A 22,740-nucleotide genomic window follows, 5' to 3' on the forward strand; every position below is an offset into this window, starting at 1 on the left:
TTCCCTTCTTCCATCTCCTCTCCTGCCTCAGCCTCCGTTGCCCTTAGTGGACTCGAGATCAGAGCTGCCCAGCTGCCATCCCAAACCCGAAGTTGTATTGCTTCCTAAGTTAGGTCCTTAAGAATCTGATTCCAACAACAAATGAAATTATTCAGCAGTAGGCAACACCCGTGCTCTTAGGACTCTGCCAGGCCGTCCTCTTTGAGAGTCTCCGTGGTCTGAAGGGAATCGGCCGAGAGCCAGGGTTCAGCCCAGGGCTGGGTGACTCAGGGTCACGGAGATGTATTTCCACCCTGAGGAAAAGCACAAACTTGGCCCTAACTCCTCAGCACTGAAGCCTCTTGAAAAATATTCTGTTCCCTGTCTGCACGAGAAGCAACGACAACCACTTGCCAGAGGCCAAAATGATTACAGTCTTGTCGTTGGACTAAGAAACATGCTAGAATTTGGAAAAATCAGCTCTCCTCTTGCCTTCTTGGTGATGGCGAGACTTTCTCTCCTACCTGGGGCCTTAGGTCTCTGTTCAAGGCAGGTAACGGAGGGGGCCTTTCTGTGAATCTGTCTCCCATTAGAAACTTTCACTTAATCAGACATTTTTCCTGGCAGCACCTTACATCTCGAGAACTCAAAGCCCACGACCTCCAAGTAAGTATCCGTTTCTCCTTTGCCCAGGTTGGGGGTGGCAGGGGAACAGAGACACAGAACGAAAAAGGGAAGGTGAAGCCAAGGAGACAACATGCTGTGTGTCCCTCTCCTTCCAGAAGTCCCCGGGTGCCAACATCGGCCCTCTCTCACCCGTCCCGGCTTTCTCAGGGCCAGGGCTCCCCGATCACACCGCCCTTTCTGTTTGTGATTGAAGGCAAAGGAAGCGGCCAGAATCTGGGAGCATCCGGAAAACATTTCGGAGCGACACCCATGGGCTGAGCAGTTCCCTGACTGACTCTGCCTCCCCGGGGGTGGGGGCTGGCTGCCGCCCATCTTCCCAGCCCATCATGAGCCAGAGTCTCCCCAAGGAAGGGCCAGATAAGTGTTCCATCAGTGGGCATGGGAGCCTCAACTCCATCAGCCGCCATTCGTCCCTGAAGAATCGGCTGGACAGTCCACAGATCCGGAAAACGGTGACGGCAGGAAGGTCAAAGAGCTTCAATAACCATCGGCCTGTGGACCCTGAGGTCATTGCACAGGTAACTGGGGGCACCTGGACACGCTGCTGGTTTGCCCACGCTGGTCACTACTGCTTCATGAGCCCGCATTCGTTACGACGGGCCTTGAAACAGTGGAGTTCATCCGTCACACACAGAGTTCAGAGGCTGCTGGACATCTGGGCCCAAAAAGGCAGCTTTCCAAGCAGTTTGTCTGTCTCTCTCTCTCCCCAAGAAGAAGATTTCAAGACAGAATAAAAGAATTCAGACTTCTTGTCATGCACAGGCTATTTGCAAGAGTGTTGTACTTTTTAAAGTGAATAGTTAGAGAATATTTTGATAGAGGCCACCCTGCCCAAGTTTCGGGTCTTGAGAGCCTGGTAGGCTTTGTGAAGCTGCCCAAGTGTTGAGGCTCAGACGTAGTTCTGGCCGTAATTTTTTTATCACCCTTCCCACCCCCATCTCCCATTTCCTGAGGCCGACCTCTGGTCCTTAGTGGGAGGCAGACGATCAGTCAACAATCTCCTCCTGGTCTTGTCGGCTTCAAACACTCCGCCGCGGGGGGCTCGGGTATCAGAAGGGTTTCCAGCCCACGTCTCCCGATGCAGTGGAGATGAGCTCCCTGGTTACGGGGCCCTCCTTCCACGTGTGTACCACACTGACGAGTCTCTGTTTTCCGTGAAATATTAGCGATCCAGCCCCACCTCTAAAAATCCGACTACCGGGGCCGCTCCAAGCAATTCATTCAGACGCCTCTCCCAACTCTATAATTTTCATTAGACCAGGTAGGAGCTGAGGGCTCCCTGTTGCCCTTTTACGTTTCCTCTGAGTTGAGATTCTCCTCACCCTATCTTCCAGGGGGCAGTAGAGGCTGTGTATGGTCTCTCTTGGCTTACCTGTGATGCTCTGCTTAGGGAAGGTGTGCCTGGCCAGCACCGTAGTAAGCTACGGGCCTCAGATTTCTTGCTTTGCTAGCCCTCTATTTCTGTGCCTCTACTTCAGCTCTTGGCCGTGATCTGCCTTGCACCGTGGGAATCCTCCCAGCTGCCTCCTGAGCCAGGTGCTAATAGGAATGTTAGAATAGGTGCACAGCTGGTGCAGACTCTAGCTATAAAGCAGGACTGAGGAGGGAGATGGTGGAGTTATTCCCGAGCATTTTGAAGGTTTGAGAACATCAGAGGGATGAGTGAAATTGAATTACTGTCAACAGAAAGCACAGATCGCCCCTAGGGTCAAGACGCCTTAACCAGAGCCTTTGCTTGGAACATGTCATCTTTCGATGTGAGCCTGATTCCAGGGAGGAACCCTGTGGCGGTCTGGGATTCCAGACACAGTGTGTGGAGAGGTTAGGAGCGGGGAGGGAGCTGGGAGGTCTCCCCGAGGGGCAGCTGGCTGTGGACAAAGGATCTTTGGTTCTATTATTTCCTGAGATCTGGGGTGTTCCACTGTGACTTGCTGTAGGTAACTCGCCTGCGTGGGCTCTGGCTTCCCCTCCTGGTCACTCTTTGGTCCCCTCTCATGGTGACGGGTCGAAGGAAATGGCTTCCTCAAGTTGGGCACTCCAGTGGGGTGGGGTAGGGCACGGGGAGGTGTCCCGATGAATCTTCAAGGCCAGGGTACCTTTCTAAAGCCCTTGGCCCTTCTTAACTTTTGGCTTTGAAGTCCAAGAAAACAAATATCATACTTCATCCCTCCCACTTTGTAAGAAATCGTTCATTATGCACAGTTTCAAATATATACAAAAGTGGAGAGAATTGGGTAGCAAATCCCTTGTAACCGTGACCAAACTCCTGGCCACTCTTAGTTCATCTGTCTTTCCCCTTCCCGCTGGATCACCTGTCATTTCGCCCAGAAGTATTTCAGTGCCTTATCTCTAAAACTTGAGGACTCTATTTAAAATAACATCTCCGCCATTCTTTTCTAAAGGGGGGAAAAAAATGTCATGATAATGAAAATCCCTTTTTTCTCCTACCCCAACATTCTGAGCATCGGTGTGTTCGAGGATTTTGGCCAAGTGAAATAACCTGGACATCTCCCTCCAGTTGCTTTCTTCGTGATTTGGCCTGTGCCGTTGAAATAGGATTCCTGGGGACTTCTCCCGACATGTGCCTCACCTCCTCCTTTTTCCTATTTTGCAGGATATTGAGGCAACTATGAACTCTGCCCTGAATGAGCTGCGGGAGCTAGAGCGGCAGAGCAGTGTCAAGCACACCCCCGATGTGGTTCTGGACACCTTGGAGCCCCTCAAAACCTCCCCAGTGGTGGCCCCCACATCGGAGCCCTCCAGTCCCCTGCACACCCAGCTCCTCAAGGACCCCGAGCCCGCCTTCCAGCGCAGTGCCAGTACTGCTGGGGACATCGCCTGCGCCTTCCGGCCCGTCAAGTCTATCAAGATGGCCGCCCCAGTCAAGCCGCCAGCCACGCGACCCAAGCCCACTGTCTTCCCCAAAACAAATGCCACTAGCCCTGGTGTCAACTCATCATCTTCCTCACAGTCCACTGACAAGTCTTGTACTGTCTGAGGGATGTAATTTAATTGTTCTAGACAAAGGGACTGGAGGGACTATTATTAAAATATCTTCCTATTTAACTAGCTTGGGGACTTCAGTTGAAAATTAGATTCTAAGTTGTTCTTGCAGGAATTAGCCTTCCCGTCACCCAAAACCTTGAGAATGAAGCCCTCGTTACCACCCTGCCCTGCCCTTCCCACCGCCCTCTGCTTCCCCCCGTTGTCGTAATCCAGCCAGCTGCAGTACATACTGTTCTTAGGTTAGCCAGAGTTAGAGTTTTCCATTATCAGGTCACTGTGAAATCTGGCAAGGCGAGTCATGAGGACACGGGCTCAAGTCTCTGTCCCCTTAGACACAGGGGATGCCTGACCAGATGGTTGGCTACCGACAGCCAGCTCTCAGTGGCATCTTGTTTTGGGTACTGATTATAGAGAACCATATATAGTCCATTCTTCGTTTTACACACACACACACACACACACACACACACACACACACACCACAACACACGTTTTTCTAGTCTCTGGCATGTGTAGCCTCTCCTGGTCTAGACCAGTCTCTTTGTAAGTTATTGTGGCAGTTCACACAACAGCCACCAGGGGTCTCTGTTTCCGTTACAAATCTTGTTCTGTCTGGGCCAGAGAACCTAGCCTTTGAAATCTCTCCATCATAAAAAACTGAGCAGGATGAGACCCGATCCTGTAATCTGTTTGGGGTTGGGGCTTTCTCTCTGTCTTCTCTCTATTGGTGTGAATTGGTCATTGGTGTTTGCTTTTGCTCTCCTCCATCCTCTAGAAATACAGCCCAATCTTTTTATAGAACTTCTAAAGTTTTTCTGAATGTATAGACATTTCTCGAGTTCCTGTCTTTGTCTCTGATGGACCATTTTCCATTTAAGACATTTTCCTGTATAATACAGTTTTATAGCTGATATCTTTTAGGGTAAAGAGTCTTTTGAGAGAGTTTATTGTGTTTAAGGCAGGTTTGGAAAAGGTGAGAAATGGGCCCTTCTTCCTCACACTTACTTTGGACACTTAAGACAAAATTCATGATCCTACTCAAAAATTAAAATCAGCTTTGCTAGCCCCCAAATTGTTCCCGAACGAAAACATATCCTAAGTTCACCTCCCCCCCCCCACCCCCACCCCGCCCCCTAGTTTGGTTATTCTACAAGATCTCTCTTCAGGGACCAACAAGGGCTTGGAGAGCCCTGGTTAGATTAAAGAGAGACATTACTCCTTAAAACCTGTTTTCTTTTATCCAAATAAAGACAACTAAGAGAGCTTTGGCCCCATGGGCTCTAAGGTCTTCCCGAGGCTGGAATCTAACAAAATAGATAATTGGATGCTGAGTATGTTGGCCTTCCTTTGGCCTTTCTTCTGGTTCTTCTCCAAAAAGCAGAAATGGTATCTATCCTTGCATACTTTAATCTGGTCTCCAAACCTGGTGCCCCCGGTTCCGCCCCCCCTAGCTTCACGCTCTCCTAGCGGTACCAGGGCTGAGGACAGTCACATCCAGGTTCATGAGTCTCAGACAGATACTTGAGCTAAAGCTAAAGCTCATTCCTCTTCTCTGTTTTCTGCTTTTAAAGCCACACTTTTAGCCTTATTTTCTATAGGTCAGGAGAGGTGGTGGGTTGCCATTCAGACAGGAAAATCTGAGTTTCCTTATGTTTAGCCTAGAAGATTCTTTTTGGACCAACATTTTGAAGTTGGCAGTTGGTGGTGCAGGAAGTGGTAGGATTTTCCTCATTCTGTGTGAAGGAGAGCTTTGTGGGAAATCGCTAATTACTGGAGAGATAACCTGCAACCCCAGGAAAACTATCCCGAGAGCTAGAAAGGAGAAATGAAGAGCTCCTTGAGTAAAGCGAGTCAGTCTGTGAGAGGTAACCCACGGTCCTCTGCATTCTTGGGTTTCGTTGCTGGGTTTCGTGGCCTGTCCTCGCCTATCACCTGGACTCACGCAGGTCTTAAGCCAACAGGGGCTTTCATAAAAACCAAGGATCTGTTTCCTTGATGAGCATGGAACCCCCACCCTTCACTTTACATTCCTTTTTGATCCAACTGATCAGAATCGGTACCCATACCTGCCCTTTACCCCCTCCCTCCAGCACACTCCTGTCTGAGAAAGGAAAAGCGAAGCTTTCTTAATGACAAAGCTTTGGGCCTATTCTGTTGTTCCTGCCTGATTTCTCTTGCAGCCCTCGGACATGACTTGTGTCCACCATCCCCTTGGTCAGTGTCCGTCTGCTGATCTGCATCATGAACTAGACGGTGTGTGAGTGGCCACCTACGACCCCCAGCTCTGGGAGCCAAGTTGTCCTCCCCTCTCTGGTGCTCCTGACACCTGTGAGATGGACCTGTCCAGGGGACTAGGAACCCACGGAAGGAGCGTCCTCGGCAGAGCTCCTTGCGATCAACTGGAATTGAGGTTGTACACTGTGATGTTTACACCGAGAAGCCAAAAGGAGCTGGCCATCCAGGGCCTAGGGAGACCAGTCTTCCTCCGATCTGCTTGCCTAAACCAGCATGATGCTTCAGAGAGCCCCACTGTGCCCCTTGAGGCATGGATCCTTCTCTTGGTGTGGACTCTGATGGGTCAGTCTTTGGGGAACAGAGGTGGGGTGGGGCCACCAGCGTCCCAATTTGGAAAAGAGAGGAGTTTGCCGCCAGCAGCCTGGAAACTGGAAACACTGGTCTCAGCCAACCTCCTCAGGGCGCCCTGGTTTCTCCCCAAGGAGACGAGGAGAGATGAAGCCAGCAACAGGACGAACAGACCACTGGAAGGGCCAGCGTGTGTGTACTTCACGTGCATAAGGGAAGCTTAGATCTTCCAGGGAATTGCAATGTTGTGGCGTCTGACTTGTATGTCACGTTTGTGTAAGATGGCATATTCTTTACAATAGTGTTGATAACTGGAATATTGTATGTATGCTTGGAGATGCTTTGTGTGAACCTGAGACTGTCACTCAACAGATGTTGGATTGGGGAAAATCCAAAGCACAACTTCGAAATAAAACACGTTTTTAGGTTTCGAGGCTGCCGTTCGTATCCCTTCTCCCCTCCCTGAAATCTCCAATCCAGGAGTCCAGCTGCCCAGGAGGGAATTTGATTCGTCTGTGCTGACAGAGCCCTGCCTGGCAACAGGAGAAATGCGTGAGCTCGGGAGCCAACCATCTTCTCCCTCCCAGCAAGCACAGCCAGGTGCATCTAGAATGTGGATTCCCGCCCTGCCGTCCCCACCCCACCCAGCCTTTCCATTTAGCCCTAAGAAGTTTTGTAGAAAGCCTCCCAGTCCATCACAGCGCAGTCTGTTGCCATGAGAACCATTTCCTCCCCAGAATCCACCTACCCTGGTTTCAGTGAGGACGGTTCTCCATTCTATCGCTGGCCAGGTTTCCCCACTTGGAGGAGCGGGGCCTGTCAGGTGGCTTGCGGGTTTTGCCAGCCACAACCAAGAGTGACTGAAGGTTGTTGTATTTCTTCCCCGAGCAAAGCCCTGAATCATTCTGACCCTGGATGCCCCCTGCCTCTGGGAGAAGACCCGACCCATATGCTTGTGCTGCTGGTGTTGAGCACAGGGGTGGGGCATTGTGGAAAAGCTTTCTCCCCTGTAGATTTTGATTCTAGCAGATCATCAGCTCAAGGGTGAAGTTATTAAAAGGCAACAATTTAAAATGCATCCTAGGGCCCACACTTATTTTTATTGGACTTATTCCAATACCAGAAGCCCCTGGGGAGGGAGCAAATCTCTCATCCAAGGGGATGCCCAGTGTTCAGGACTCCTACCCTGAGCCCTGGACACTTTCCATCTCTCCGGCCCGTCACCTCCGTCTGTCTCATGCCCTTCCAGCCTGTTGTCTCTCCTCCCCACCTCCCTCTTTTTAATAATAGAGCTACATTTGAGCTTATCTTGTTGGTCCCTTGGTCTTAGGTAAGTCAAGGTGAGGCTGTCCTGCCACCCTGTGCTCTGGGTGAGTTCTCCTGAGTGTGGGTGGTGACCTGTGAGATGGAGCTGGTTTATCAGCTGTGAGCGGAGGACCAAGGAGCCTCTTCAGAGAGCCCAAAAGGCAAAGGTGGGCCATTTGGGGTGGTGCCCTAATTCATTTTATATATTCTGATGGGAGCTTGGTGGCAGCTAGTGACCATGAACACAGTTGAAAACAGACCCATTCCACCCAGAGAGAGACCAAAAAAAGGAAACCAGGTAGGTATGAATTTAGGAAATGGCCTTAATGATTATCTACTCTAAATGTTGGTCTCAATAGGTATATGAAGCTTCTTTTTACTCTGGGGTTAGCAACTCTGGCATATTACATGTGCCAAAGACTCATTCATCAGTCAGTCAACAAACGCTGAGCCTCGCGGTGTGTCAAGCACTGTTGTAAAGTATTGAACCAGAGAAACAGATAATGGAGTTTTCTGTCCAGTTTGAGGGAGAACAGATAAAGAGGCCAAGTGTTACTCTGAAAATGAAACAATGTGATAGGTAGTGCCTGGCTAAGGAGTAGTACAGCCAATCAAGGTTTCTGCAGGGCCTGGGAGAGTTAGTTGACCGCTCCACACCCAAGTAGAAATATCACACAGACTCCTGAATCCGTGAATGTGGGGTTTTAGGGACAGATGATGCCTGCAAAGAAACTTGGGACCTATTTTATTATGGATATACTCAAACTACGAGGTTTCCAGGGAGAGCGTGTAAATGGAAAAAAAGTAGATCCCAATAATTAGAAACCCAGTAGAGAAGAAGGAGCTGGCAAAGAAGACGGATAGAGGGAGCAAGTGACAGTTCGGTGACTGGGAAAGCACAGTGTCACAGACGCCAAGTGAAGGAAGTGTGTCAACGGGAAGGGAGGCTTGGCTGCCCAAGGCCAGCTGGAGTGGCAGTCGTTCTGCGGTGACCCGGAGCTCATCCCGTAGATGGGACATGGGTCAGAGTAGAGTGGGTTGGGCAGCCACTGGGAAGGGAAGGCGGAGTCAGGAAGTCTTGGCAACTCATGTCAAGGTGCTGTTGTAAATGGGAGCATCGAGAGGGAGGAAGGGACCAGGTTTCCGGTTTTGTTTGTTTGTTTGTTTGTTTTTGCACGGGCATCTCTGAGGCATGTTTGCTCAAGAACAGGATCCAGTAGGATGAGAAGAAGGAATGCGCCGGAGAGGGTGAGTCACAGAGGACAAATGTCGGGGCTGGCCGTGGCCGCGAGAAAAGGCTTCCATCTCACTGGAGGGAAGGCAGCGTGATGCAAGGCAGGCAGTGGATGTGGGGGCGAGAAGATGAAGGGGCTCCCTTTCGGTTGCTTCTTGTGTTTCAGGGAAGCTTAAGGCAAAGGCTTCAGCTAAGGGTAGGAGGGAGTGGTGAGCAGGAGGCTTGGAGAGTCCAGAGAACGAGTGAAGTATTCTTCCATACCCAGAAAGACAGCACCCGGTGGCACAGGGTTCACTTTTTCTCGGTGGCTTGGTGCTGCTCCCATGACTTCTCTCCCCACTTCTTGGGGGAGGAGAGTCCGATCCGGCCGCGGAGGCCCTCTTTCCTCACCCAAAGCTCATGGCGGGAGCTGACCGACGAGGGTGGCAAGAAGCGGGGCTCTGAGGCCTCGTCGCTCAGCCCTTCGTCAGTGTTGGCACACGGTGAGTACACACTGCCGTCCCCTCCCACGTGCCCACCCGTCCTCATCCTTCTTTCCTTTAGGGAGCCGGGCAGGGGAGGTGGCTGTGACAGGCTCAAGCCATGCAGGGGCAGAGAAAGCAACAAATATTTACATCAACTCGATGAGGAAGGTTGGGTGACGTCAAGACCCAGTAGGATGGGAAGAAGGAACATGCGAGAGAGGGGGAATGACGGCACAGATGGAAGGTTGGCCGTGGCAGGTGGCGCGGGGCACGCGGTGGAGGGAGGGCTCCGACCTCTGGGACCGTGAAGCCCCAGCCCCTCCCACTACACACTCGGACTCCCTTTGTAGAGGGTAGAGGTGAGCTTTTTCCCTGACAGCTGCTGAGCTGCTGTCAAAGATCCCCGTCTTCCCACCTCTGGTCCTTGTCCTACCTTCCAACTGCCACTTGTGTTTCTATGACTCCTCAGAGCCACTCAAGAAAATGTGCTGTGGCCTCTTACAGACTTCCTCCCACCTCCTGCGCCTCTCCACCGATGAAACACAGGCCGTGCTGCCCCACTGGGACCAGAGTTTGTCCACACAGAAGATGTGACCTCATGGAGGATGCTGTGACAAGGAAACCTGTCACCACACAGGGCTTCAGTTCACCTCCCATCCCCCACTTTCCCCCCTTCTCTAGCCTTACCATATGTGGTGTCCCCAGAAAGTCACCCTATCCTCACCTCTCTGTGCCCCTGCACCTGTTTCCACCGCCTGGAATGCCTTACCTCCAACCCCCAGTTCTCTGCCTCATTCCCCTCCCTCCAAAGTCTGGTCAAGCAAGCATGCTTTCTCTTCGCAAGGCCTTCCTGACCATGCCCTCTCTGCTGCCCCCCTTTCGTGCCAGGTTCACCAGATCACCAGCTGACATGTGTATCTCAGAGCATTCACCATGCGTGCCGAACCCTGGCACTTGGGGAGAAGCCTGGGTCTCACCTGCGTGCCCTCATCACACAGTGCCACAGCTTCCCACTAGGGAAGGTCCCATACGACTGACCGTTGCTTAAGACACTGGGCAAGACAGACTGGGCTTGCCGGAGAGAGAAGAGTAGGGTGCTGGCAAGGACTGATCAAGTTCATCAGGAAAAAAATGGGTAGACTTTTAAGGATAGGCTGGCTTAATGTTGCAAACCTCTGGCTTAAAACAACAAAGGTTGGTTTCTCATCAGAGGTATGTGTCCCATATGGGCCAGCAGGGGGCTCTGCTCATGACAGTCACTCAGGGGACCCAGAGGGAGCAGACACCAAGTCTAACAGAATCAGGGTCAGAGGGCAGGCGGTGGGGGTGGGGTTCTTGCATCAGCAATGAAAGGCTTCGGTTGGCCCCACCTCGTCAGAGGATGCCAAGAACAATTCTCCCACATGCCAGGCAGGCTGTGAATCCAGAACGGAGAGCCAGAGAGGGTCTTGGAACATTTCTCCTGGTTCTGCAGTGAACCAGCAGGGCAGGGCCTCCGGGGCAGGCCCGGCAGCAGTGCCTCTGGCTGCGGGGTTATCAGCAGGTGTATCTATCTGAGCACCCAGGCGGTTCTCAGCTGGGCTCCTGTTCTGGTGTCACTGTGCTAGGGGTGGGACTGCCAGAGGAAACCACCAGGTGTGGCCATGGGAAAGTCCCTGCAACATTCTATAGAAACATGGAATTTCCTGGTTTTAACCATTTCTTATCCAACTGCCATCTTGGAGTCGACCAGAACGTTGCAGACCTCTCCAGTCTCCTAGGAAATTTGATGGAGGGCATTGAATCTTGACTGGGACATTGACACACCTATGTTCCAGCACCAGCAGTGTCTGAAGATCGTGGGCAAATTTGTAAAGGTGTGTGGGCTTCAATGCCTTTGAAGTTGGTAAAGCGCTTTCCAGTTTCCCTGGCATTTGTATACCTATTGTTCCGAGCGAGCAGTCGTCCACACAACCAATGGAGTAAATGTTACTAACCTTGAATGAAGAAACCAGGAAGGGATGTGGGCTGTGCTCGAGGTCACCCTGGAGGGCATAACATGGGTTCCAGTGTTTGCTCTTGGGCCTCTGCAGGCTCACTGGGAAGATGAGTCAGACCCGACTTCTGGAGTGGCTAGGCACAGGTCCTAGACCTCCCTGGGGCTCCGGGGTGTGGGGACTCTGTCTTCGCAGGCTAACTTGCCCAACCGGCTCCGTGGACTCTGGGCCGGGTCCTGGAGCTCCCTGCTCCCGCAAATGGCACATGCCCAGAGGGCACCCTGCGGCCACCACCACTGCCCAGCCTAAGTTTCAGGCCTCTCTGTGCCTCAGACTCCGGTCCCGCCACCTCCACTTGGGAGCTCAGAGCATCCTTTCCCCTTCCTGCTGGGGGTGGCTGCAGCCCAGCTGCCTCTGTCCCTTTAAGAGAGAGAAAGAACCAAATCAGGAAGTGTGAGAGAGCAGGGCCGGCTGGCTCGGAGCTGAGCAGTGTCCCCTTGCAGGGAGCTGGTGAGGACACTATCTGCCCCCCACCCACGCCCCCACCCTCCCAGCTCCAGGGGTGGCGCAAGGCCCCCCCACCCCCACAGCTGGCCCTGCCTCGGGGGTCCCCGGGGGGGGGGCCGTGGCCACCAGGATGTTATGCGCACAGCCTGTGGATGACAGTGCATGCTGAAAGCTCAGTGGGTGCCACGCTCTTCCACAAGCCTACAAACCACCACCGCAGCTGAGATGGGGTGAGTGTGCCGAGTCCGCAGGGGCCGCTGGACCGGGGCAGCCGCAGGGCAGCACTCAGTGGAGTGCAGGGGTGCTGCCACGTAGCCAGAGGTTCTCCCAGCCCCGTGGCGCCTCCCCGGGTCTCTCTGCCGCTTCTGGGGTCCCCCGGCAGTGCCCTGCATGCCCTCTCCGGCGGTCACCTTTGTAAAGGACTGCTTGGAGTCCAGAGCGAGAGGCAGGGAGGGCTGTGGCACGGGGAAGAGCTGCCACCTGCCTCCCCCGATCCCTTTCTGGGCTCTACTTCCCAACACCGGCCGCCCCTGTTCGGCTTCTGCCTCCATACTTTTCTCCTGCCTGGCTCCTGGCGCCTGCCCTCACCCAACCTGGGGTCTTTCTCCCTGACCCAAGTCCCAGGAGTGGGGAGGAAAGTCTCCCGGAGCTGCTGGGGAAATGGGCTGGAAACCCCCAGCCCTGTGGGGGAGGGTGACAAACAGGAAAGGGTTAAAGGGCTGGGGCTGGTGGCCTTTGACGGTGGCTGAGAATCACATAGCACCGAGGGGTGCCTCTCATCCGCCCTCCTCTTTCCGGTGTAGCTCAGCTCCTGGACTTGCCACAGACAGTAAACATAACAGACGCTCACCCCGGAGAGTCTCTGGCTGATCCACAGCGGCTCAGAGCACTGGGTAAGTGCGTTTGGCCGCAGTAGTCCCCAGGAGGACGACAGACCGAGTGCAGACAGTGGGTGGGGCAATGGGCACCCAGGCTCCACCACCCACCCTCATTCATCCAACCAACTCCGAAGGACAGCAGCCTTTCCCTGCACCTGAGGGGGTGGGGGGGGGGGGCGAGTGCACACGCAGCCAACCAAATGCACCACCCATCAGCTCCTAGGCACAGCCCTGGCAGGACCAGGAGCAGAGCCCAGGACGCGCCGCCCTTCCAGGGCTCTGCCTTTTGCACAACACTGTGCATTCCCTCGGTCTTCAGCTGCACCTTGTCCCAGCACCAGGGCCCATGTTGGGGACCAGGCCTGGGGAGGATTATGAAGGTAGTGAAATCTGCCACCCACCAGCTCCCCAGACTGGACCCCTTGGCCTTGCTTTTCGTGTGCTGTCAGGCTTCACATCCCCAGATCTGCCGGCATCATGATTTTTCCTCAGCCTCTCGGGTGAGGGGGTAAGGGATTTACCTGATCAATTCATTCAAGCTGATGAGCTAATATATTGTCTCTCTGTATCTCCTTTGCCTTTGCAAAATGCACTTACTAGGTACCTTTTCTGAATCTGGGAACTGGCCACTGAGTCTCTTGAAGTGGCCTCTTGCTCAAGGAATTGCATTTTTTAAAAGATTATAGAGAGAAGGCTCAAAGAAAGCTAAGGAACTGTAGGATTCCAGGTATGGTGACCTTAGGGTTGAGAACTGATCAGATGTTACAAGAGGAAGGAGCCCTGTCCAGACCAGCCTTATTAGAGAGTATTTAAGAGGTAGTGGTCCTTCTCACGTTCCTTCTCCCAGTCATCCCGTTAAGACCAGACCTGAGCCTATTTTTCAGAGAATTTGAGTTTAATTTCTGAGGCTGCACTCCCTGGCCCCAGTTGCTTTAGAGGAACTGGCCTTGAAAGCACAGGATGGGGGCAAAGATGGGGAATGGAGCTGGAGAGGGTTTCAGATGGTCCCCGGGGCTCCTGAGCCCTTGGATTTGCTGGTCTCTCGCCGCCTCCCCACCCCCTTCCCACGCACACATGCGCGCATCCTCACACACACTGCCGGCAGCAGGATGTGTCGTTCCTCTCCAGAGCGCGCTGACCTGGCCACACTGGCCGCCTGTTAGCTCACAGCAGCAGGAAGTGGTGGGCCCAGGCGAGTGGGTGGAGAAGGGCTCCAGGCTCATGTTGCAATCCTGGAGATTTGTGGTGGTGTGGTTGACGCTGCCTGACCTGGGGCCCTTCCTTCAAGCACTATTTCTGCTTCCTGGGACAATCCCAGGCCTAGATGTCAAAACCCCAGAATTCTCAGTGCCTGGGAGAGGTGACAGAGAAAAAGGTTCGTCTCTGCAGAATGGCCCATCTGGGGAGGTGGTGGGAGAAGATGGGGAGTGAGGACAAGTAGAGTGCCCTGTGGTGGGACAGGCGCAGGCTGAGGGCTGAGGGCCCCGGGGTGGCGGGGGGGAGGGGGCTGTACTTCTTTTCGGAGAAGTTCCTCTCTGTGCTTCACGTTTCCTCCATTCCCCCCCCCCCCACCTCCATCGCCCCTGGAATGGCCTCACGGAACCCTTTGTGGGATGGTCTTGGACACAGCCACCCAAAAGGCCACCAGTGTCCACCCCAGTTCAGGAATGGAATGTTCGACCCCTGCATGTTCTTTTTCTAGGCAGAAGGCGGCCAGCCAGCCGGGGGCAGGAGATGCAGAGCACTGTCAATTACCTATGGCACACCGACGACCTGCTGGGGCAGGGGGCCACTGCCAGTGTGTACAAGGCCCGAAACAAGGTAGGACACGGCCCTGGCCAGGCCCCCGCATCTGTGAAGTTCTTGGCCCCGTCAGCACCTTGTTGGGCAGCAGGGCAGAGGCCTCTGGACTTTGTCCTGCATGCTCTGGAGCCGGGGGCTTTGGCAAGAGGTGTGGGGAGCTGAAAAGGGCTCCTTAGGGATTAAGAGCTTGCGTCAAGCACATTTTGGGACTGGAGAGAAAGAGAGGAAGACACAAAGCCATCATCCCGGGGAAGTGGCAGCAAATCTAGGAGTAGCAGAGGTGGGAAGTAGGACTTGTCTGGATTTGCCCTGCCTTTGTCGCTGTGCTGTACTGACTGTATGAGACACATGGCACCGTCCTGTCTCAAGAGGTGAAGTCAGACAGAACAGGTTCCAATCCCAGCTCTGCTACTGGCACCAGGGAGTGGTAGCTGCCATTGTGGTTGTTGCCAACAGAAACGGTAATAGTAACAACAGACCATCCCCTGCAGGCTATCTGGTGCGCCAAGCCCTTGTCCCCAACCAGCGCTGGACCTGCTTCAATCCCTCTGGGTTGAGGAAGGAGCTGGGTGGGAGCTGGGAGCCCCCACCCCCAACCAGGCTGCCTTTGCTCATCTCTGGTCTCAGGCAGGTCGGGGGAAGCTACGTGGAGGGCTGGGGGCGGGTGTGCTCCCCTGGGCAGGGGTGGGACTTACGTTACCCGCGCCCCCCATGGCAGAAATCCGGGGAGCTGGTTGCCGTGAAGGTCTTCAACACCGCCAGCTACCTGCGACCCCGCGAGGTGCAGGTGAGGGAGTTTGATGTCCTGCGAAAGCTGAACCACCAGAACATCGTCAAGCTCTTTGCGGTGGAGGAGACGGTGGGTCCAGTGCTTGGTCAGAGGGAGGTGGTCTTGTCCTTGACCCACACAGGCTGGAAAGACTCAGGTCACAGAATCATGGAGACGTGGTCACATGCTTGTCAGCAGGTCAGCCGGAGAGGCAACCTGTAGGGTGGAGTAAGGAATGTGGGGTGGGATGTGGGGGGAAAGTGAGGGTGGGTGGTAGGGCCTAATCAAAGAGGGCTTCCTAGAAAAGGTAATCTTGGGCTCAGGTGTGTGGGGTCACTGTGAGGCCAAGGAGGGAAGGCAAGGCCAGAAGCTGGGACCTAGAGAAGGGGGTTTTTTGGCTCTAGGCTGAGTCACCCCCTCTTGAGAAAGCTGGTTCCTCACACAGCGATGGAAGGGGACATTTGCCTTCTGCCCCAAGCTTCCCTGTCTCCGTCCCACCCACAGGGGGGCAGCCGGCAGAAGGTGCTGGTGATGGAGTACTGCTCTGGTGGGAGCCTGCTGAGCGTGCTCGAAAGCCCCGAGAACGCCTTCGGGCTGCCGGAGGATGAGTTTCTGGTGGTGCTGCGCTGTGTGGGTGAGCCCCTCCTTGACCCCCCACAGGGAAGTCTCCCCCCTCTTTCCCTCCTCCCCACTCAGACCAGCCCCAGGCCCAGCCCTCAGGGGAAGGCGATGTCCCAAAGGGTCTGGCATTTCTGAAAAAAGTAGCCAAACAGAGAAGACATTCTGTCCCTAAGAGGCTCTCCGTTCACAGACCAGGACAGACTCTGTCCAGGTCCAGGACAGACACTGATGAATGGACAGAAGTACAGTACAACTTTGGATTGCGAGTGACCTGTTCTGCGAGCGTTCCGCAAGACAAGCAAACATTTCTAATACATTTTAACTTGATACACGAGCGACGTCTTGCAATACGAGTGGCACGGATGCCAGATGTCACATGATCACAATTGAGCCAATGGTTCCCGAAATTTGCTTGGATATATAAATGCTTTGAATTACAAGCATGTTTCCGGAACGAATTATGCTTGCCAACCCCAACGTTTTTACTATATCTGATTCCTGCTAATCAGCAGTCTAAAACTCTAGCCTAAAAACAATTCTTTTTTTTTTTTTTTAATGTTTATTCATTTTTGAGACAGAGGGAGACAGAGCATGAACGGGGGAAGGTCAGAGAGAGAGGGAGACAAAGAATCTGAAACAGGCTTCAGGCTCTGAGCTGTCAGCACGGAGCCTGACGCGGGGCTCGAACTCATGGACCGTGAGATCATGACCTGAGCGGAAGTCGGATGCCCAACCGACTGAGCCACCCAGGCACCCCACTAGCCTAAAAACAATTCTTAAAGCAGGTTGTCCACCAGAGTTCATAGCAGTGTTATTCACAACAGCCGTGAGAAGAAAACAACCCACACTTCATGGACAGATGTATGCACAAACAAAATAGGGTATATACACATAATGGGGTACTATTCAGCCTTAAAAAGGAATGAAATTCTGACACATGCTATATGTGGATGAACCTAGAAGACACTGCTAAGTGAAGTAAGTCACAGTCAAATCCACAGGGACAGAAAGTCAAATGGCATGTGGCGGGGGCAGGGGGAGGAATGCAGAGTGATTGTTTAATAGGTAGAGTGTCTATTTGGGACATTGGCAAAGCTGTGGAGATGGACAGTGGTGATGGTCACACAACAGTGTGAATGGACTTAATGCCACGGGGTTTTTACACTTAAAATGATTAAAATGCTAAATTTTATGCTAGGTATATTTTATTACAATTTTTAACTTTTTGAGAGAGGGTGATCAAGGGAGGGCAGAGAGAGAAAGAGAGAGGAGGAGACACAGAATCTGAAGCAGGCTCCAGGCTCTGAGCTGTCAGCACAGAGCCCAACACAGGGCTCGAACCCATGAGTTGTGAGATCATGACCTGAGCCAAAGTCAGACACTTAACCGACTGAGCCACCCAGGCGCCCCTATTACAATTTTTAAAAATAAATCAGACAAGAAGGGGGATGCCATCTTTGGGGAGGCAGAGACACCATCCTTGTTAATTTGTTAGGGAATCCCAGTGGAACCTCAGCACCCGTGTCTTTGGGCTCCCCGCCTTTGCCCTGTGCCCATGTCTGTCCTCCTGCTTTTCCTGTGGCTCTGTCAGCCCATGCGAACTCTCTATCTGGACCCAAGGGCGTCCTTCCCCCCAAAAGAAGCCCCACACACTGAGTTGTTCCTGGCCAGAGAGCTAGCAGCCCTCCCTCCGTCTCCAGTGGCCGGCATGAACCACCTGCGGGAAAACAGCATTGTCCACCGTGACATCAAGCCTGGAAACATCATGCGCCTCATGGGGGAGGAGGGGCAGAGCATCTATAAGCTGACGGACTTCGGGGCCGCCCGGGAGCTGGATGACGATGAGAAGTTTGTCTCTGTCTATGGCACTGAGGAGTACCTGGTGAGTCGGGTGTTGAATAGGGGCTCTGTTCAATCCCCCTGTGTGGGGCAGGGTATCTGTCACCCCTGCACCCCAACCAGAAGGATTTATTCTGTTCTCTAAGATAGGAAAGGTGATGCTGCACCCTGCCTGGGCCTCCCTGCCCAAGTGTCCCTGCCCGGGCCCCTCTGGCCGGGCCCCCCCTGCCCCAGGCCTCCCTTGTGCAATTAGTTCCTTGATGTGATCCTCACCTAGGATGGGGCACTACTGATCACCACTTTCCCCAGGGCAGAGAGTGGGCACATGGAAATGCTCTGGATGGGCTAACTCCACACCAATGTGGGTTTTGTTTTTTTTTTTTTAAGTTTATTTATTTTTCAATATATGAAATTTATTGTCAAATTGGTTTCCATACAACACCCAGTGCTCATCCCAAAAGGTGCCCTCCTCAATACCCATCACCCACCCTCCCCTCCCTCCCACCCCCCATCAACCCTCAGTTTGTTCTCAGTTTTTAAGAGTCTCTTATGCTTTGGCTCTCTCCCACTCTAACCTCTTTTTTTTTTTTCCTTCCCCTCCCCCATGGGTTTCTGTTAAGTTTCTCAGGATCCACATAAGAGTGAACACATATGGTATCTGTCTTTCTCTGTATGGCTTATTTCACTTAGCATAACACTCTCCAGTTCCATCCACGTTGCTACAAAGGGCCATATTTCGTTCTTTCTCATTGCCATGTAGTACTCCATTGTGTATATAAACCACAATTTCTTTATCCATTCATCAGTTGATGGACATTTAGGCTCTTTCCATAATTTGGCTATTGTTGAGAGTGCTGCTATAAGCATTGGGGTACAAGTGCCCCTATGCGTCAGTACTCCTGTATCCCTTAGGTAAATTCCTAGCAGTGCTATTGCTGGGTCATAGGGTAGGTCTATTTTTAATTTTCTGAGTAACCTCCACACTGCTTTCCAGAGTGGCTGCACCAATTTGCATTCCCACCAACAGTGCAAGAGGGTTCCTGTTTCTCCACATCCTCTCCAGCATCTATAGTCTCCTGATTTGTTCATTTTGGTCAGAGACTGGCGTGAGGTGATACCTGAGTGTGGTTTTGATTTGTATTTCCCTGATAAGGAGCGACGTTGAGCATCTTTTCATGTGCCTGTTGGCCATCCAGATGTCTTCTTTAGAGAAGTGTCTATTCATGTTTTCTGCCCATTTCTTCACTGGGTTATTTGTTTTTCGGGTGTGGAGTTTGGTGAGCTCTTTATAGATTTTGGATACTAGCCCTTTGTCTGATATGTCATTTGCAAATATCTTTTCCCATTCCATTGGTTGCCTTTTAGTTTTGTTGGTTGTTTCCTTTGCTGTGCAGAAGCTTTTTATCTTCATAAGGTCCCAGTAATTCATTTTTGCTTTTAATTCCCTTGCCTTTGGGGATGTGTCGAGTAAGAGATTGCTACGGCTGAGGTCAGAGAGGTCTTTTCCTGCTTTCTCCTCTAAGGTTTTGATGGTTTCCTGTCTCATGTTCAGGTCCTTTATCCATTTTGAGTTTATTTTTGTAAATGGTGTGAGAAAGTGTTCTAGTTTCAACCTTCTGCATGTTGCTGTCCAGTTCTCCCAGCACCATTTGTTAAAGAGACTGTCTTTTTTCCATTGGATATTCTTTCCTGCTTTGTCAAAGATGAGTTGACCATACGTTTGTGGGTCTAGTTCTGGGGTTTCTATTCTATTCCATTGGTCTATGTGTCTGTTTTTGTGCCAATACCATGCTGTCTTGATGATGACAGCTTTGTAGTAGAGGCTAAAGTCTGGGATTGTGATGCCTCCTGCTTTGGTCTTCTTCTTCAAAATTCCTTTGGCTATTCGGGGCCTTTTGTGGTTCCATATGAATTTTAGGATTGCTTGTTGTAGTTTCGAGAAGAATGCTGGTGCAATTTTGATTGGGATTGCATTGAATGTGTAGATAGCTTTGGGTAGTATTGACATTTTGACAATATTTATTCTTCCAATCCATGAGCAGGGAATATCTTTCCATTTCTTTATATCTTCTTCAGTTACCTTCATAAGCTTTCTATAGTTTTCAGCATACAGATCTGTTACATCTTTGGTTAGGTTTATTCCTAGGTATTTTATGCTTTTTGGTGCAATTGTGAATGGGATCAATTTCTTTGTCTTTCTGTTGCTTCATTGTTAGTGTATAAGAATGCAACTGACTTCTGTACATTGATTTTGTATCCTGCAACTTTGCTGAATTCATGTATCAGTTCTAGCAGACTTTTGGTGGAGTCTATCGGATTTTCCATGTATAATATCATGTCATCTGCAAAAAGCGAAAGCTTGACTTCATCTTTGCCAATTTTGATGCCTTTGATTTCCTTTTGTTGTCTGATTGCTGATGCTAGAACTTCCAACACTATGTTAAACAACAGCGGTGAGACTGGGCATCCCTGTCATGTTCCTGATCTCAGGGAAAAAGCTCTCAATTTTTCTCCATTGAGGATGATGTTAGCTGTGGGCTTTTCATAAATGGCTTTTATGATGTTTAAGTATGTTCCTTCTATCCCGACTTTCTCAAGGGTTTTTATTAAGAAAGCATGCTGAATTTTGTCAAAGGCCTTTTCTGCATCGATTGACAGGATCATATGGTTCTTATCTTTTCTTTTATTAATGTGATGTATCACGTTGATTGATTTGCGAATGTTGAACCAGCCCTGCATCCCAGGAATGAATCCCACTTGATCATGGTGAATAATTCTTTTTATATGCTGTTGAATTCGATTTGCTAGTATCTTATTGAGAATTTTTGCATCCATATTCATCAGGGATATTGGCCTGTAGTTCTCTTTTTTTACTGGGTCTCTGTCTGATTTAGGAATCAAAGTAATACTGGCTTCATAGAATGAGTCTGGAAGTTTTCCTTCCCTTTCCATTTCTTGGAATAGCTTGAGAAGGATAGGTATTATCTCTGCTTTAAACGTCTGGTAGAACTCCCCTGGGAAGCCATCTAGTCATGGACTCTTATTTGTTGGGAGATTTTTGATAACCGATTCGATTTCTTTGCTGGTTATGGGTCTGTTCAAGCTTTCTATTTCCTCCTGATTGAGTTTTGGAAGAGTGTGGGTGTTTAGGAATTTGTCCATTTCTTCCAGGTTGTCCAATTTGATTGGCATATAATTTTTCATAGTATTCCCTGATAATTGTTTGTATCTCTGAGGGATTGGTTGTAATAATTCCATTTTCATTCATGATTTTATCTATTTGGGTCATCTCACTTTTCTTTTTGAGAAGCCTGGCTAGAGGTTTGTCAATTTTGTTTATTTTTTCAAAAAACCAACTCTTGGTTTCATTGGTCTTATTTATTTATTTTGAGAGAGAGAATCCCAAGCAGGCTCCGGTGTCAGTGCAGAGCCCGATATAGGCCTTGAACTCATGAACTGTGAGATCATAACCTGAGCCAAAACCAAGAATTGGATGCTTAACTAACTGAGTCACCCAGGTGCTCCCATACCCATTTTTGAAATGACAAAGGAGATGGTTCTGATAGTTCTGTTTTCACCAAAGGCGGTGGAAGGAGGTCTGATGGATGGGGGCTCCAGCCCTTGCCCACCCACGTCTCCGTGGCTGCCCTCTCGTTCTCCCTTTCGCAGCACCCTGACATGTATGAACGGGCAGTGCTTCGCAAGCCCCAGCAGAAGACATTTGGGGTGACCGTGGATCTCTGGAGCATTGGGGTAACCCTGTACCACGCAGCCACCGGCAGCCTGCCCTTCGTCCCCTTCGGTGGACCACGGCGCAACAAGGAGATGATGTACGGTGGGCCACGGACAGGGAATGAGAAGGGACGGGCCCTGGACCTTCCTCCATTGGTCCCTGCTGTATCTCCTACTCCACCTCTCACTCTGTGGTCCTCCTCTGGGCCACCCCCACCCAGACTCCTTTCCGATCCTCTGTTACCAGCCAATGAAAGAGGAAGCTGAGCCCGCCCTGACTGATGGGAGATGATCACGGTCCCTCAGCTCAGTGCTTCCCTTTAGCCTCCCTCCACGAGTGGCTCCCCCATCTCAGCAGAGGCTCCAAAGCTTGTGGAACCTGCCAGGGGCAAAGGTGGGGCAAGGACCCAGGCCCTGATCCCTTGTGGGAGGCCTTCCCAGGTTTCCTGCCGGCTGCTCCAGAAGTAGCTTCAGTCGGTGGCTGCTCCCACTGAGGGCACTGCTCAGAGCAGAAGAGGTTTAAGGTAGATTCGTGGGAAGGTCGAAACACCCACCCTCAGCTCAGGGGTCCAGCTGTGTGGAACCTGGATTAGGTTAGGGCAAGGGGAAGGAGATCGACAGGCGGGGGCTGTCAGGGAAGGCGGGACTTTGAAGGGAGGGGAGGGTCTGTGAAGTGGAGCACAGCGAGGACAGAGGTGCCGAGGCCGGCCAGATCGGGGGATGTGCAGTAAGGGGGTGGAGGAAGTGGACAGTGGAAAGGGGCCGAGAGCCTGACTGGGAATCTTGTTGGCTGAGGGCCAGGACTCTCAAATTCCGTTTCCAAGCTAATTTGGAGTGGCTGACTGATGGGAACCAACGCCCCGAGCCCTCCATGCTGAGTTTGCCATCCCGTGAAGTGTGATGGGCCAGGAGCCCCGCTGACCTGGTCCTGCCTCGCCCCAGGTACCGGATCACCACGGAGAAGCCGGCCGGGGCCATCGCAGGCACTCAGAGGCGGGAGAACGGGCCCCTGGAGTGGAGTTACACCCTCCCCATCACCTGCCGGCTGTCCATGTGAGTGGGGCCCTGCAGGAGTGGCAGACAGACTGGAGTCTGGGCTGGTGTCACCTACCCCTGCTGAGAGTCCCGCCCTACCTCCGAGGCCCCTGGCATGCAGTCAGCTGGGGCATACGACTTTCCCTTTCCACCTCACTGTTTCCATCCTCATGCCGGAATGGGTTCTTCCAGCTCTTCCTCCCCATCCCACCCTGCCCCACCGCCTTGGTCCTAGCTCTTGGGGACATTCTCAGGGAATGCCCTATTACCTACTCCAAGAGGACAAGTCTGGGACCTGGGCCCTCCTGACCGTCTGCATGTC

The 22,740-nt window shown here is 51.9% G+C and overlaps 2 protein-coding genes across 19 annotated transcripts in view; both read left to right on the plus strand.

Moving 5' to 3' along the window:
- Positions 1–6,686, plus strand: part of SRGAP2 (SLIT-ROBO Rho GTPase activating protein 2) — a 284,242-nt gene extending 277,556 nt beyond the window's left edge. For 3 of the 7 annotated variants that reach the window (XM_045049283.1, XM_006942921.5, XM_006942922.5), the window contains exons 22-24: positions 607–645; positions 860–1,184; positions 3,281–6,686. In XM_045049283.1, the coding sequence (XP_044905218.1) occupies positions 607–645; positions 860–1,184; positions 3,281–3,664 (748 nt within the window). In that variant the 3' untranslated portion in view covers positions 3,665–6,686. Of the gene's footprint in view, positions 1–606; positions 646–859; positions 1,185–1,832; positions 1,928–3,280 lie in introns of all 7 variants that reach the window. The other 4 variants (XM_003999427.6, XM_006942923.5, XM_019822139.2 and 1 more) reach the window with 3 other exon arrangements.
- A 2,632-nt stretch (positions 6,687–9,318) lies between these two features.
- Positions 9,319–22,740, plus strand: part of IKBKE (inhibitor of nuclear factor kappa B kinase subunit epsilon) — a 31,529-nt gene continuing 18,107 nt past the window's right edge. For 2 of the 12 annotated variants that reach the window (XM_006942930.5, XM_019822145.3), the window contains exons 1-8: positions 9,321–11,971; positions 12,545–12,634; positions 14,322–14,440; positions 15,141–15,389; positions 15,696–15,825; positions 17,513–17,694; positions 21,321–21,481; positions 22,326–22,436. In XM_006942930.5, the coding sequence (XP_006942992.4) occupies positions 14,354–14,440; positions 15,141–15,389; positions 15,696–15,825; positions 17,513–17,694; positions 21,321–21,481; positions 22,326–22,436 (920 nt within the window). In that variant the 5' untranslated portion in view covers positions 9,321–11,971; positions 12,545–12,634; positions 14,322–14,353. Of the gene's footprint in view, positions 11,972–12,544; positions 12,635–14,321; positions 14,441–14,913; positions 15,050–15,140; positions 15,390–15,695; positions 15,826–17,512; positions 17,695–21,320; positions 21,482–22,325; positions 22,437–22,740 lie in introns of those variants that run through there. The other 10 variants (XM_006942924.5, XR_442285.5, XM_019822144.3 and 7 more) reach the window with 9 other exon arrangements.

The sequence above is a fragment of the Felis catus genome, chromosome F1 (genome assembly GCF_018350175.1).
Source record: "Felis catus isolate Fca126 chromosome F1, F.catus_Fca126_mat1.0, whole genome shotgun sequence".
NCBI classification, from domain to species: Eukaryota; Metazoa; Chordata; class Mammalia; order Carnivora; family Felidae; genus Felis; species Felis catus.